Source organism: Sylvia atricapilla, chromosome 14, assembly GCF_009819655.1.
Source record: "Sylvia atricapilla isolate bSylAtr1 chromosome 14, bSylAtr1.pri, whole genome shotgun sequence".
Taxonomy (NCBI): domain Eukaryota; kingdom Metazoa; phylum Chordata; class Aves; order Passeriformes; family Sylviidae; genus Sylvia; species Sylvia atricapilla.
In genome coordinates this window covers 15,277,473-15,291,174 of record NC_089153.1, presented here as the reverse complement: position 1 = coordinate 15,291,174, position 13,702 = coordinate 15,277,473, and the positions used below count along the sequence as shown (strand labels likewise).

General features: G+C 51.7%; 2 protein-coding genes across 4 annotated transcripts in view; one reads left to right on the top strand and one right to left on the bottom strand.

Annotated features, from left to right (window-relative positions):
- NSD1 (nuclear receptor binding SET domain protein 1) overlaps positions 1–11,061 on the bottom strand; it is a 61,298-nt gene extending 50,237 nt beyond the window's left edge. For 2 of the 3 annotated variants that reach the window (XM_066329314.1, XM_066329316.1), the window contains exons 1-2: positions 10,956–11,052; positions 10,100–10,749 (exon numbers count right to left, since the gene is read on the bottom strand). In XM_066329314.1, the coding sequence (XP_066185411.1) occupies positions 10,100–10,729 (630 nt within the window). In that variant the 5' untranslated portion in view covers positions 10,730–10,749; positions 10,956–11,052. Of the gene's footprint in view, positions 1–10,099; positions 10,750–10,955 lie in introns of all 3 variants that reach the window. The other variant, XM_066329315.1, reaches the window with a different exon arrangement.
- On the top strand, positions 10,794–12,545 carry LOC136367767 (serine/arginine repetitive matrix protein 1-like). The gene has a single exon (XM_066329563.1). The coding sequence runs from the start codon at positions 10,794–10,796 to the stop codon at positions 12,543–12,545; it is 1,752 nt and encodes a 583-aa protein (XP_066185660.1).
- Positions 12,546–13,702: the final 1,157 nt, after the last annotated feature.

The following is a 13,702-nucleotide window of genomic DNA, read 5'->3' as shown; positions in this document are numbered from 1 at the left end:
CTTTAACTCTGGTCACAGAAATGAAGCAGCAATGGATGCAATTCCCATACAGTGACTGCTGCTGACAAATAGTTAATAAAAGGTCAACTTCTACCTCTGTACTGCTCTTAATGAAGGGAGAATAGAAAGAAACCTGAGTGATCCATGGTTCATTACTTCACTCAGGCCCCAAGACTTGTGCACTGAGAAATGAATGGACACAGAGAGAAGGAAAGAGAGGAACTGGGAAATAACCTTTGCTTGGGAATGCTGCATGGAAAGATAAAAAGGAGAAGATACCAATTTACAACAACAAAGTAAAAATCAGTAACTGCTTGTGATGGAAGCCAGAAATAATAATTCTCATAAGCAAAGATTTATGCTTTAAATAAGCTTTTCTGAAATTAAAACCAAACCAGTTTTAAAAAAATCAACAAAATTGAGAGAAAATTAAATTGTATGTACTTGATAGCTTAACAAATATTTGAAACTAAGCAAACAGAGATCACCAACGTTTCCTCTACACCAAGCACAGGACCTGTAAGCCTTTACAGAAAGAAGCTGCCATGCTGACCCTACACTCATTGTAACAAAACTTACAGGAATCAATCCCTGCACAGGGAAAGGGGCAGGCCCAACTGGAGCCCATATGGACAAAACCCTCACCTTAACCACAGCACGCAACGGCATATCTGAAGAAACCAGAGTAATTATCACAGTGGCACTTTATGGTAAGCTTTAAATCAAACAGAGAAGCTGGAGAAGCCTGCTGGAAGCCCATGGGCAGCCTGTGCTGCTGGGGGCATGCCCTTCATCCCAACTGCTCCAGGCTTCCTTCAGCTTCAGCACTGCAGCAAAAAGCAAACAGGCGTCTCACCCACATTCATGTCTGAAAAAGTATACTACTTCTTATCTGAGACCATTATCATCCAGAAGTGTTAAATACTCACTAATTAAATATTCACTAGCAAAAAATACAGCAGAGATTATGATACAGACCGAACTTCTGTTATCAACATGTTTGTGGGTATTTGTTGTCTTTGGCCAGTTTTTACCATTGTTTACCAGGGTACTGAAGTTTTTCAGGGTCCATGTGAATACATTAACTACCCTGAAAGGTTAAAATCAAGAGAGCAAGGTTGGACTACTTTGAGTGATTCCTACATCCCAAAGCATTTCTATCAAGTTCAGGAGTTATCCACACACAGATTTTAAATAAAGAATGCACTGACAAGACACCAAGTTTCAGTCTCTAAAATAACTAAGTAACAGCATCCCTGTTTCACTAGTGGAGGTAGCTTTCCTTATGGATTGGATGGGGGAGCAGCACAAGAGAAAGCTTTGGCACTTCAGCATCCTAACCACCAGAAAAGCACCTGAGAGCAAGGTTTGAGGGAGGCAGGAGGAGGAAGTGGGAGAGAAGGATCTCACCCAGATCCTCGGTGGAGAGAAATCCACAAATACACAGAAGATTTCAGGCCACTTCCAGGAGCCTGAAGCAGAGGACAGACTCTCATACTTGCTTATCTGCACACGTTTTAAATGATAAACCACACTCTCTCTAAATCTGGCTCTTTTAATCAGCACTAATTGTTTCAGCGAGCGAGGAACTGCTGGCATTACCAAAACTTTGCAAACTCTCACAAAGAACAATTACCCACAAATATCTTCTTATGTCAGAGAACAAGCCAAAAAACCACTAACTGAAACCAGGTCATCAGATTTCTCCCCTTTTCAGCCTTACTTTTGTGCTCTTCTATTTATTATCAAATTGCTCACAAGCAAGACATCAGATAAACACAGTGCTCATTTTTCAGACATGAAGTTTCTAAATCCATGAAATGAAAAACAGATTCAAACTATGCAAAATGAAACTTGGCTCTCCTCATTTTTATATGTATTGAATGTTAGAATGTATGCTCTATTCATTACAGCTTAAGCTGTAACCAGAATTAAGTAGAACTAGAGAACAACATGTACAGTGCAAAGAGTATGGTACTAGAACCTCAACAGATAAAAAGTGTGAGTTTGGGCTGAATTAAATTACTGACTGCCTTGTTGCTTGTTTTGGTTGTTGATGTTGTTCGGGTTTTTTTAAGTCCATGGGATTCTTTAAAAGGAGCAAACATTTAAGGGAGGGGTTTACAAATCTCATTTTCTGCAGAAGTTTTTATTTACTTACAGGAAAGGATGGGATAATCCCACTTTGTTAGTCCAAATAAAAAGACGCCTTTTACACAAAACCCCAAACTCCTGAAAAAGAGGTGACATTCAGCATGTAAATCCTCCTACCCTACAACACTTGTTTCCAAAAAGAAACAAAATTTCTATTCAAATAAAATTAAGTTTTAATTGGCACTTAAAACTTTGACTGCTTTTTCTGAACTCCTGCTAAAATTGAAATCTGAATTTTTGAACACTAACAGAGTAATACATTTATCTTAAGCTTAATAATTTCTTGATAACCACACTCAAAGCCATAACCTGAGGAAGGTTCATGCTTCAGGCAACAGGTACTACTACAAACTTATGCTTCCAAGAGGCTTCCAAACCTTTCTGTGATGAATCCAACTTCCTAAACACTGTGAACATACTGTGAGAGGATCACCAACTAGAATCAAGAAGAATCTGACTTGTTTTACTGCTGTTATTTAGGAATCTGCAGGCAGTCACCACATTAGCCAGAACAGTAGGAAGTCTGAACAGGTGCTTGGGAAAACCAAACAACAAAGTAACATCAGGGCAAGGGGAGGAACTATTAAAGGGGTGATAACCACTCTGCTCCTCACCCTTCTTGTGTTAGGCAACAGCAGGTTTTTATCTTTCCACCAACAGTGGGAGGGAAAGTCATGAACACACTCCACCAAAACAAGTGGAACATGGAAGCTTCAAGCAGGGCACAGAGCGAGAATCTCACTGCACACTGAGCACTGCAAGCACTACAGGAGCTGAAAAAGAAACTGCCAGTTTCCAGTGTGCTGAGATATTACCGTGCAGGAAATTCACTGTTCACTTTTTCCTAAAGAACATCACACCAAAAGGCATTCCATCCTCTGGCTTGGACACAACACTTGAATTGCTCCACCCAACTCAACAGTTCTGGTGTCTCACACACAAAAGTCAATGCCTGAAAATGTAAAAGGAGTCCCCAGTGCATAATTTCTGATGACTGTCAGAAAGCAGAGTAATTTGTTTTAACTATTTTACTGTACAATTATTTTACTATAAAAGTGGTTTTTCCTGAAGAGCCCAGCAGTGGGATGTGCCATCTCCAGCAGCATCCACAGCTGTCCCAATTACTGCACCTGACCAACAGAACAAGTTCCCTATCGAGAAGTCACTCAAAGCTTTTCTTGCCAACCCTTCCTACCCCACTGGCCTACCTCATGAGGAGGAGGATGGGAAAACAAAGGGGAAAGCCTCCAGGACTAGAGATGTGTCGCCAGACGGACACGAAAAGATCACACTCACACCATCAGGTTGTGAGAATAAGAAAGAAGGAAGTTTATTTTGGGATTAGGGTTTAAATAGTTTTTGGAGTTTGATCAGCGATTGGCAGATGAGGTTGACACCTCTTTGACCCCACTGGTCAAACTAGAAGTCTATTAATTTGTCTGTCCCCCAGGAAGGAATGTACAATTTACAAAACATCACTCTTAGTTTATGTTACAATGGGTGAGAAAACTCCAGCACCAAATTTAAACATCAGGAGGCTGAAAAATCAAGGTGACAGAGACGTGCTGCCCTTTCCTTGTGATCAGCCAACAACAGTGCTCCCAAAACACTCCCCTGATGCCACTCATGTGGGGTGCCCCTTCCACCTGCAGCCTTTGCTCTTCACTCAGAACCCCAGCAGCACCACAGAGACTGCAGGGAATGCTGCTGGAAAAAACCATTCATTCTCCTGTGGATTGTGCAGCTCCATCACTGCCCAGGCTACAACCAGGCAATGAGTTGGGGACAACCAGTCCAGGCAATGAGCTGGGACAACTCAGCACAACCCTTCTGCTCCAGCTGTGCTAGAGACAGCAGTGAAGGCACCCAGCCAGGACCAGCCTGTCCTTGAGAGGGAAAGAAGTGATATACAAGGTCACTTTTCTCCCCAACTTCTCTTTGCCATTTTTTCAAAGAACCATGTGAGATAAATCTTAATGATAAGCGCAAAGAGTCGGTACGTCAATTTTAACAAGTGCTTCACCATCCTTCAGCAGAGGCAAGACACACTGCTGAAATTCCTCCTGGCTTCATCAATGCTTTTGGGCACAAAAGAGATGGATGGACACCCCGGCCACCTTTATCTCTGTCACACATTTAATCACTGATGCAGAGCAACTGTCAGCAGCCACATTGGAACCAGATTCCTAATTTAACAAGAACAGAGCAGTTCAGCTGGCACCTGCTCCAACACAAGGGCAGCATCTTCCCCTCTCCTGGACACTGGGGTAAGGAGCACGCCCTTAGATCAGCCAAAGCAATGCCTGTGCTCCTACCCAGGACTGAACCAGTGAGACTCCAAACCTTCCACCTCACAGTTTTCCTCAGCATGGCAGCACAGCTCTGCAGTCATGTCAAACTCCCTCATGGTACCATTCTGCACCAGATGGCTCTGTGCAGACAGAACAAAACACAGGTCACAGGTTTTTGGTATTAAAAGTGGCATTCACCTAAAGTGTTGAATTTTTTAACTCCCCTGCCTGCTAAGATTTCCTCTTTCCAATGTTTCTATTCCCTTTACCTTTCTAATTGCCAGAGCAAATAACTGAAAAGCAATCAAAGTTACTGTATATAAGCTGTCAGTCACAGGCAAGAAAAGCAGAAGTATATTCCAAGCAACTGCACTGAAAATTGATCATCACCCATAACACCGATTTCTGAGTTACAAATATATTTTTCTGAAGTACCATTTCAGTTATATCTTAGAGAATACTGCTTTTTTCTTGGGGATCAAGTAGCTTGTTGACAATATTCAGAGTTCACCTCTTGAGTTAGTTACAGATTTGTTCAGTTAACTTGGGGAAATAAAAAAAAAAAAAAAACCCAACCATTTAGTAACTGTTGCACATCACACAGTTTCCACTTCTGGGAACAAGGGTGTAAGAAGATGCAACAAGAAGCTGCTACATTGAAAGAGGCAATGAACAAATCCCAGACTTCATCAGAACATGCTGCTCTGAAGTCAAAGGTTACTCCTACAGCATCAAACTTAGCCACTATCATTGATTTTATCAAGGCTTGAGAAGAAGTTGTAATAGTAAAACTTGAATCACTTCACCCTCAACAACCTAAGATTTGTTAGGGAAAAAAAGGTTCAAGTTGTGGGAGGTACACTCTTCCAAAAGAAATCACCAGCAAATACAGTCATTTAACAGAGCCTGAGAGGCAGCATTCAGCCCAAAAAAACACCTGCAAAAGCCAATTTAATTGCTACTACTGCCAGACTTAAAACTGCAGAGAGTATATTAACCAGGACATTGCTTGAACAACTTCTCTCCTGTTCAAGTTTTAAAATTAGAGCTTTAAATTTAGAAAGCAGAAACTACACAGAGGTTTCTGTCACTATGTCCCGTAAAACATCACTTTGAAAACTGTCCAATCTGCAAGAAAATACCTCTGGTTTTGCTATTTGCAAACAGACAGGTTCAGCTTCAGAACATGAACCGAAAAAGCATCAGTCATTCAAATTTCACATGGCACACCAGGTATTTTCTAGAGAAACCAAGTCATTTCCTGTAACACAAAGTACACAAACAGATATTTCACACCTAATCAGCAATCAGAGAACAAATACAATGAAACGAGGAGAGGAAGGGCAATCTCAGCCAAATGCTCTGATAAAACGCTTCCAGGATCCAACCTTTTGTGCTTTAGAGCTCTGGATCCTACAGACTGTTCAAAATGCTCAGAATGAGCTGCTCTCACACACAGCAGGTCCTCCTATGACAGCTCCTAACACCCACCCATTCACACCTTCACCATGACCAAGTGGCAATGCAGCATCATCACACTGTGAGAGCATGAAGTCATTAAGGACCTCAAAAATTTATGGTCAAGCAATAACACAGGCCAGGACAGGGCCCTCACTGTGGAAATCCCCATTCTTCTGGACATTGTGAAGTCCTTTATACGAGTTTAGAGCTATTTGAAACAGGAATGCCCTTCAGTGCAAGGCCTGGTGGGTGCCATGAGGCTGCACAGCAAGGCAAGATCCAGCTACATGCTCTGTTCTCTGAAATAATACCATCTTCCAAACAGTGTAAATCCCAGTGGCAAAGGGGGATGTGTGAAAGATCAGAGGCATGGGCACAGTAGCACACAAAGATCCTGTTCTCTCCAGGTGCACAGAGTGGGAGATGATGCTTGCAAGAATCACTGACAGCCAAACAGAATTCATCTCCTCACTAGGAAAATGTCAATTGACCAAGGAAATTTATGTTCCCTGCTAAAACAAACCACTGCCAAATCTACTGTATCTCAGGGATATACTGATATTATCAGTAGTTAGTTACACTTCGGATCAACAGTCTGTAGTAGGAGATTCTTTCAGAAATGTTTACAGTAGTGAGGATCACGTGGCTTTGGTTCCTTCATTTTATTTTTAGCAGAGAGAGAAATGGCACCAGACACATCAGTTAACAAACCAAGCACCAGAGTAACTCTCACAAAGGCAACACCAACACTTTGTAATAAGAACACCCTCCCACAGCTGCAGGAAAGAACAGAACCCAAGTTCATCATGGATTAATTCTAGAGATGACTTTGCTGGCCTCCAGTACTTCTAACACAGTGCAAACAGTGTGATTCTGGTAAAGCAAAAACCTTCCAGGAGCCTTACACACACGCCTCACTCATTCCTCACACCCAGCCCTTGGAAGCAGCCATTCCTAAGGATAAAACACCTGGCTCTAGATTTCCCTGTACCTCAGCTCCTCACTGTCATTACCCGAACACCACACTCCAGGCACTGTGGAGAAAGGACAACAAGGAAATAATAATGAAAAGCAACACTGAGCCTCATGCAAGCCTCTGCACATCCTGAAGTCTGAAACCATCAGGATCTCATGGAGAAAACAGCTTGTGAATGCAAAATGTACACAGAGCAGGAGTGTCCCAGATGTACCTGAATCCAAGAACTCTCTGCTTCCTCAAATGCTCAGCTCTGCAACTCAAATGACTCAAACATACTTTGCATGCAGTAACCAAAAAACAACAAGCCAACAAACTGAAGTATTGAGGTATCAAAAGTTACATTAGAAAAGCAAAATTTCCACATGACAGTTCTGCAAGAAACAAATCCACCAGCTCCAATTCCTCAGCATCTAAATTCAAGCAGTATCTATGGCACTCAGACCTTCTGTGGCTGTATCCACCCTCCCCAGCACCCGAGTCTGGACTCACTTCTCCTTCCAACTCGACATAATGCTGTCCAGGGCCTCTGCAACTTGGAAATGCCAGGAAAGCACTACAGACAAACTCACATCAGGATGGTAAAGAACAGATTCTTTCAAGAACAACCACCCATTTAAATTTAAATGGCCATAGCCCAACACGTGCACAAGGCAGCAAGCCAGCAGCTGCCAGCAGTCACTGCATCACCACCTCTGGAGAACAACACCCAAGAAGTGATGCTATCGTTTCCTTCCTCACAAAACCCCAAAGAAATCTGTCAGGAGCTGCTGGGAACTTCAGACACCCTTGAGGGAAGATTAAGTTGGCACTTAAAATAGCTTTACTTCAGAATATGCACATCTCTCTTTACAATTGAATGGTACCTGAGCAACCTCCCCTGTTTGGGGCAATGTTTGAGAGCAGCAGGTGCCAGGGCTATTAACAAATCCTCATGCAAAACAATACCTGCCACCAGCCCTCCTGCCCAGAGGCATTATTTAAATGGTGGACTTTGCATCCCACTTAAGACTAAACCAAATTCTGGCCCTCTGCTGCAAGCACTCTTGACATTTCAGAAATCAGCCTTTTCAAAGCAAGCATCTATCGAAAAATTCAAATCTTGCAAGGGGCAGACACAGACATGTGAAATACACACACACTTCCCTCCTGGCAAAACAGGAAGTTTGAGCACCAGTGGCACACTGAGAGCCATGAACTTCAAAACTAAAAGCTCTGAGGCAGTCTTGCTGTAAGGTGGAGGAGCCCCATCAGCAGGTAGCACAAAGCTGATACCTCTAAGTGTAGCCCAGCTACGACAAACAGCTGTGCAGAACTCCCAGCGACTCCTGATGCCTTTTTGGGGGTGTGTTCTTGTTCTAAGTTTTAGCAGGTTCTCAAAAAAAAAAAAAAAAAAGTTGATTCCAGTTACCAAACACAGATGAGACTGGAATTAAATGCCTAAATGAATACATGATGTGAAGAGCAAACCTGATTATTTCTAGTTACAGTCATGTTCAACCATTAAAAGACTTGAATTGTCTCAGCAGTAACTTGGCACAGAGGAAAATCCCTGTATTCTCCCATTCCACAAGCAGTGGGGCTAAAATGAAGGACCACTCAGACAACATACATTTACTACTGACTAAAGAATGCAAGACTTAGAGAAAGCAGGAGCCCAGGTTGCCTAAAAAATGCTTTTCTTCTTTGCATTTTTTAGGAATGCAGCTGTGCTTTCAAGTCACCAGAACAACGCAGCAAGGCTAACTACAGCACACAGGTAAGGCAGTTTTACTGAAAAGTCAACCTTCGTTGCATATTCAAATAACAGGCTCCGTCACTAGGACGGTTTTGTCACTGTACCAGCTGCAGTTCTGTGGAGCACGTTGTAAAGGCAAGTGTTGTGAAAGTACCTCTGCGAGCTTCTGTTTACAAAGTGAGACCCTCCCACAACTGCATCACCGAGCACATGTCTGCGAGAGATCCCCGCTTTCCTCTGCAAAACAAAGCTAAGAGACCCACAAATCTCAGACCCACAGCAGCCTTTCACCACCAGAAACCAAGAGATTCTTCCCAAGAAACGCTGAAGAGTATCTACAAGCCTGAATTGGTCCACAAACAAATTAAGCTGCTGTCAGCATCTTCCCGAAATCGCCCCTTCCAGGGGCACTCCGTGAGAAGTGCTCCCCACCTCGCAGAGCAAGCAGCAGGAACACTGAGTGTTCCCAAAGGAACGCAATCCTGCCTCTCAAGCGCCGCACGCACCAGCACGATCTGTCCGGCATCAGTGGCTCTACTGAAATTAGAGAGCAGGACTCGGTATTAGTCCTGTCAAAGGAGCTAATCTTCAAACCCTGCATCAATAAAGCTCAGAGTTTCCACCAGCAAGGAATCTTGATGTTGAAAAACATATTGAAGAAATAGACAAAAAAAACACCACAAAAACCCAAACCAAAACAAACAACCGAAAACTACAAGAAATATACATACATGGCTGCGAATAAAAGGTTACACCGAGAAACATCTCTTATAATTGGATTCAAAAGCAAATTACAAAAAAAAAAAAAAAGAAAAAAGATTACTAAATGCATCTATCTCCTTTCAGAACTCCTACAGTTCCATCAGTTCTGCTTCTTATTAATTATACTATAATTAAAGAAATTTGTGAGTGTAGAGAAAAATTAAAAAAAAAAAAAAAAAAAGGCAGCTTGAATAAGAGGCCAGGTTTGCTGCCCGTGAGGTCTGTCAGGCCTTGACACGGCCTCTCCCCGGCCACCGCCAAGGTCTCGCAGCTCGGGAACCTCAGGCCTGGCCAGACAAAGAGCCTCTGACAGCGCTCAGCCGGAGCCGCAGGAGATGGGAACGCTCCCTCCTGCCCTCCTCATCTGCACTGCGCTCAAAAAAAAAAATAAAAAAAAAATAAAAACCACCCCTTCCAACGGGGAAAAAACTCCACCGAACTTCCGCAGCGAGTTGCTGGGCAGAGGGATGATGCCTTATTCCTGACGGGAGAAAAAGCGGCGGGGGGAGCGCGGGCGGCCGGGCCGGGACACAGGTGCGCGGTGAGCGCGGTGACAGCCCGCGCCGGCCCCGGCAGCGTCCCCTCGCTCGGTAAGATGGCTCCCATCCTCCGGGGCGCCGGGGCGAGGGAGGCAGCGCGGCCGGCCCGGCCCGGCCCTGCCGCACCGCAAAATGGCAGCGGCCACGGCCCCCCCGCCCGCGCCCCGACGGTGCTTACGAGTTGCAGGGCCGCCGAGGACTCAGGCTGCTCCCCGGGGCCGCCGTCCGGCACGGACTCGGCCGGCTGCAGGCGGCTGTCGGGGCCCCGCTGTGGAGCGGTGCGGCCGCGGCTCCGCGGGCCGGGCTCTGTCGCCGCCTCCTCCTCCTCCTCGTCGTCGTCCTCCTCCTCTTCCTCGTAGTCGTCGTCGTCGTCGTAGTCGTCGTCGTCGTCCTCCTCCTCCTCCGGAGTCTCGGCACCCTCCTCCTCCTCCTCCGGCGCCTCCTCTCCACCGTCCCGCAGGAGCAGGGGGAAGGCCCGGGCCCCGCGGGGCACCTCGGCCGCAGGGTCCTGCGCCGCGGGCAGGCGGGGGCCCGGCGAGCCAGGGTCGGGCAGGGCCTCACCGCCGTCGGCGGCACCGCCGAGGTACTCGGCGTTGATCATGGAAGCCAAGTCCTGCAGCCGGCGCAGCGGGATGTAGCAGGACGACGGGTCCTGACCGTAGCCGGGCTTGGCGGCCGCCAGCTGCATGGCGGGCGGCTCGGGGCCGCGGGCCTCGCCGAAAGGGCCGCCCTTGGGCTCGGCGGCCGACAGCGAGGTGCCGAAAGGGACGAGGCAGCTGCGGCGGCTCACTTCGCAGGCCTGCTCCATGCCGGGCGGCGGGCATCCACCTGCGGGCACAGCACAATGGGGTCAGCCCGGCCTGCACCGCAAAATGGCAGCCGCACCCGGGGGCCGCGTTGGGCTCCGCCGGCCCCGCTCCGCCACCGCCGCACTACAGGCCCCAGGCCGCGGCCCGGCCACCCCGGCTCGGCTCGGCACGGCCGGCGCCGGGGTCGCTCGCCCCGCTGGGCGCTGCCGCGGGGCCGCCGCTCACCTGCGGGTGCCGCGGGCGGCTCGGCGCCTGCCCCCGGAGCGGGCGGATGGGGAGACGCGCCGACCCGGCCCGGCCAGGCCCCGCCGCCGCTCCGCCGCCTCCCTTCTCCTCCCTCCCCCGCATGCGCGCGCCCGACGCCGCCGCCGCCATCCCGCGAGGGCGCGCGCGCGCCCCCGCCCCGCGCGCCCCCGCTCTTGGGGTTCGGCGGCCGCGGCCAATCAGCGCGCGCGCGCCCGCGAGGGCCTGGCCCCCCCTCCCCTTCTGCCCCCCCGCACGAGCACCCCCCCCTCGACGGCCCCCCCTCACATCTCGGGGGGGGGAGGTGGGGAGGGGGCGCTCAGTGCTGCCCCCCCCCGGCGCGCCCCGGCCCGGCCCGGCCTGCCCCGCTCCCCGCATCCCCCCACCCGGCACCGCGGCCTCGGGGCCGCCGCCCGCACGTCCATCGTAGGCGGCGGCAGGGGGCACCGGGCGGGACGGGACGGGGCGGCCCCGCAGTGTCTCCCCCCGCCGCTGCCCCCCCCCCCACGCCGGGCAGGCCGCGGGGCCTGCGAACGGCGGCTGAGCGGGCGCCAACAAAATGGAGTCAGCCAGGCCCTGCGCCCCGGCGGGGCACCCGGGCGGCGGCGGCCCCCGTGCACCGCTCGGTACAGCTCCCGGCGCCGGTGCCCGCGGGCGGTCAGCGGAGCGGGTAGCGCGGGTCGCCGCCCGCCCCCGCTGGGCTCGGGTTACCCCCTGCCATTGTCCGCCGCGCCCCGCGGGCCGGCCCGGCGCCCCCGCCGCGCTCCCCCGCCGCCCTCCCGCGCACCGGCGGGCCGGGCCGTCGGCCTCCGCGGGGCTGCCGTGCAGAGCCGTGCAGAACCGTGCGAGCCTTGCCGAGCCTCGCCCGCCGGGGAGCGGCGCCGGGTGCCCGCGGCCTGGCTGTCCTCGCCGGGCTCCGCCGCTCCCGGACAGCCGCGCTCCCGCCCGCCCTCCCGCCGCCGAGCGGCGCGCACCGGCCCCGCGCCCGCCCGTTCCGCCGGGACGGGCCGCCACCGCCGCCCCCCGCAACCGGCCCGCGGAGGGCGGCGGCTCCGTCGCTACCTCCGATGCGGGCCGGGGTCTCCGCCGCCAGCCGCACGGGTCCGGGCGCCGCGCCGCGCCGCCGCCGCACCGGCACGGCTGGGCAGGCACGGGGCGGGGGGCAGCCGGGGCAGCGCGGGGATGTGGCACCGGGGCGGTGCTGCCCGGGCCGCGCGGGGGGCAGGGCCGGGCTGCCGCCCCCCGGGGTGCCGCCGCGGGGCTCGACTCGGCGCTGCCCGGGCGGACCCGCTCCCCCCGCCCGCCGCTGCCCTTTGTTTCTCCCCCCACCCCGGCCCGGCCGTGCGGGAGCCCCCGGCCGTGCTGGCGCCGCGCTCCCCCCGCCGGCCTGAGCCCCGGAGCAGCCGCTCTGCACACCCAGGCAGGGAGCGCCCGCTGCCCGGGCCTCGCTGCCCCGCAGGCGCAGCTTTTCCCCCGCTGAAACGCCGTCCTGGAGCGGCTGCGGGCTGGCGCTTCAGCGAGGCGCTGAGGACTTGCCTCTTGCCTGCCCGCGCACCTTGGCAGCCCCGCTGAGGGCACCTGGTGCCCCTGTGGTCTTGCCCAAGCACTCCCTCTGCTCTGTCTGTGGCTGGTGATGGAGAAACCATTTCTCCCAGCATCTGCTCCTGAGGTGCCAACCAAGGTCCCCAACCTATTGTCACCCCGGTGGTGGTGCTGCCACTATAGAAAGACTGCCATGTTTAGCTCATGCCACTCCAGCACACCCACAGGGAGTGCGGTGACTATGCAGGAAGTTTTGCTCGTTACATATTTGTACCTCAGAGGTCCCATCCCAGGGCTCAGCTGGTGGCATTTGACCTATTTTAGGCCCTTTCCCTCCCTGCTCACGTGCCATGGTGACATGTGGGAGCCGAGGCCATGCTGTGCCCTCATGCTGAATGAACTTGGCACTGAGTTCCAGTATCCACACAGTTCTCCCCACCTTCGCAGAGCTGGGGCATCACCCAGTGTGCCTAGGTTGCTTGGTTTACACCTGAGTGGGGAAAATACATTGTCCATCTCTCCAGGATTCACTGGTAGCTGCCTTCAGCTTGATACACCTGGGAGACAGCCCAGCAGCCAACTTTCCTCCTTTCTCATTGGAGCAACCTGCCACGCACGTTTCTGCCACGTTCCCAAAATAAAGCTAGTGGTTTATTTATACCCCCCAGGGGCGGGCAGGGCGTGTGCAGAGCAGGAACGCCTGGTGTCTTTGCAGAGTCTGGTGTCTGAGGCCCAGTGAGCAACCTGGGGAGATGTTTAGGGCTGTTCCAAGCAGGGGAGCTGTACCCTGGGCACTGATTCTCACCAGCTGCCCTCCTGATGAAGTGCCCCCTCTCTTAGGCTGAGCGGGGAGAGACAGGGCACCACCAGGACACGTCCCAGCCTGGCTGCCCCCTGGCACATGGCACAGCACATCCCGATGGGACACTGGTGTGCAGGGGCTGTACTGCTCGGGCAGCGGTGCCCAGGCAGCTCTGCGCACCCCGAGGCATGTCCACATCCCACTACCCCAGTGGGACCTCGCAGAGATGTGGTTACTGGCGCAGGGAGGAGCAGGGCAGTGGTGGCGGCATGCCCTCAGACGCACTTCCCATCTGCTGTGTCACCTCTGCCCGTGCCATGGCCAGCGCCCGCAGGAAGGGCCCTGCTCCGGCCCTTCTCTTCCGGCAGAGGAACAGGGAAATGGC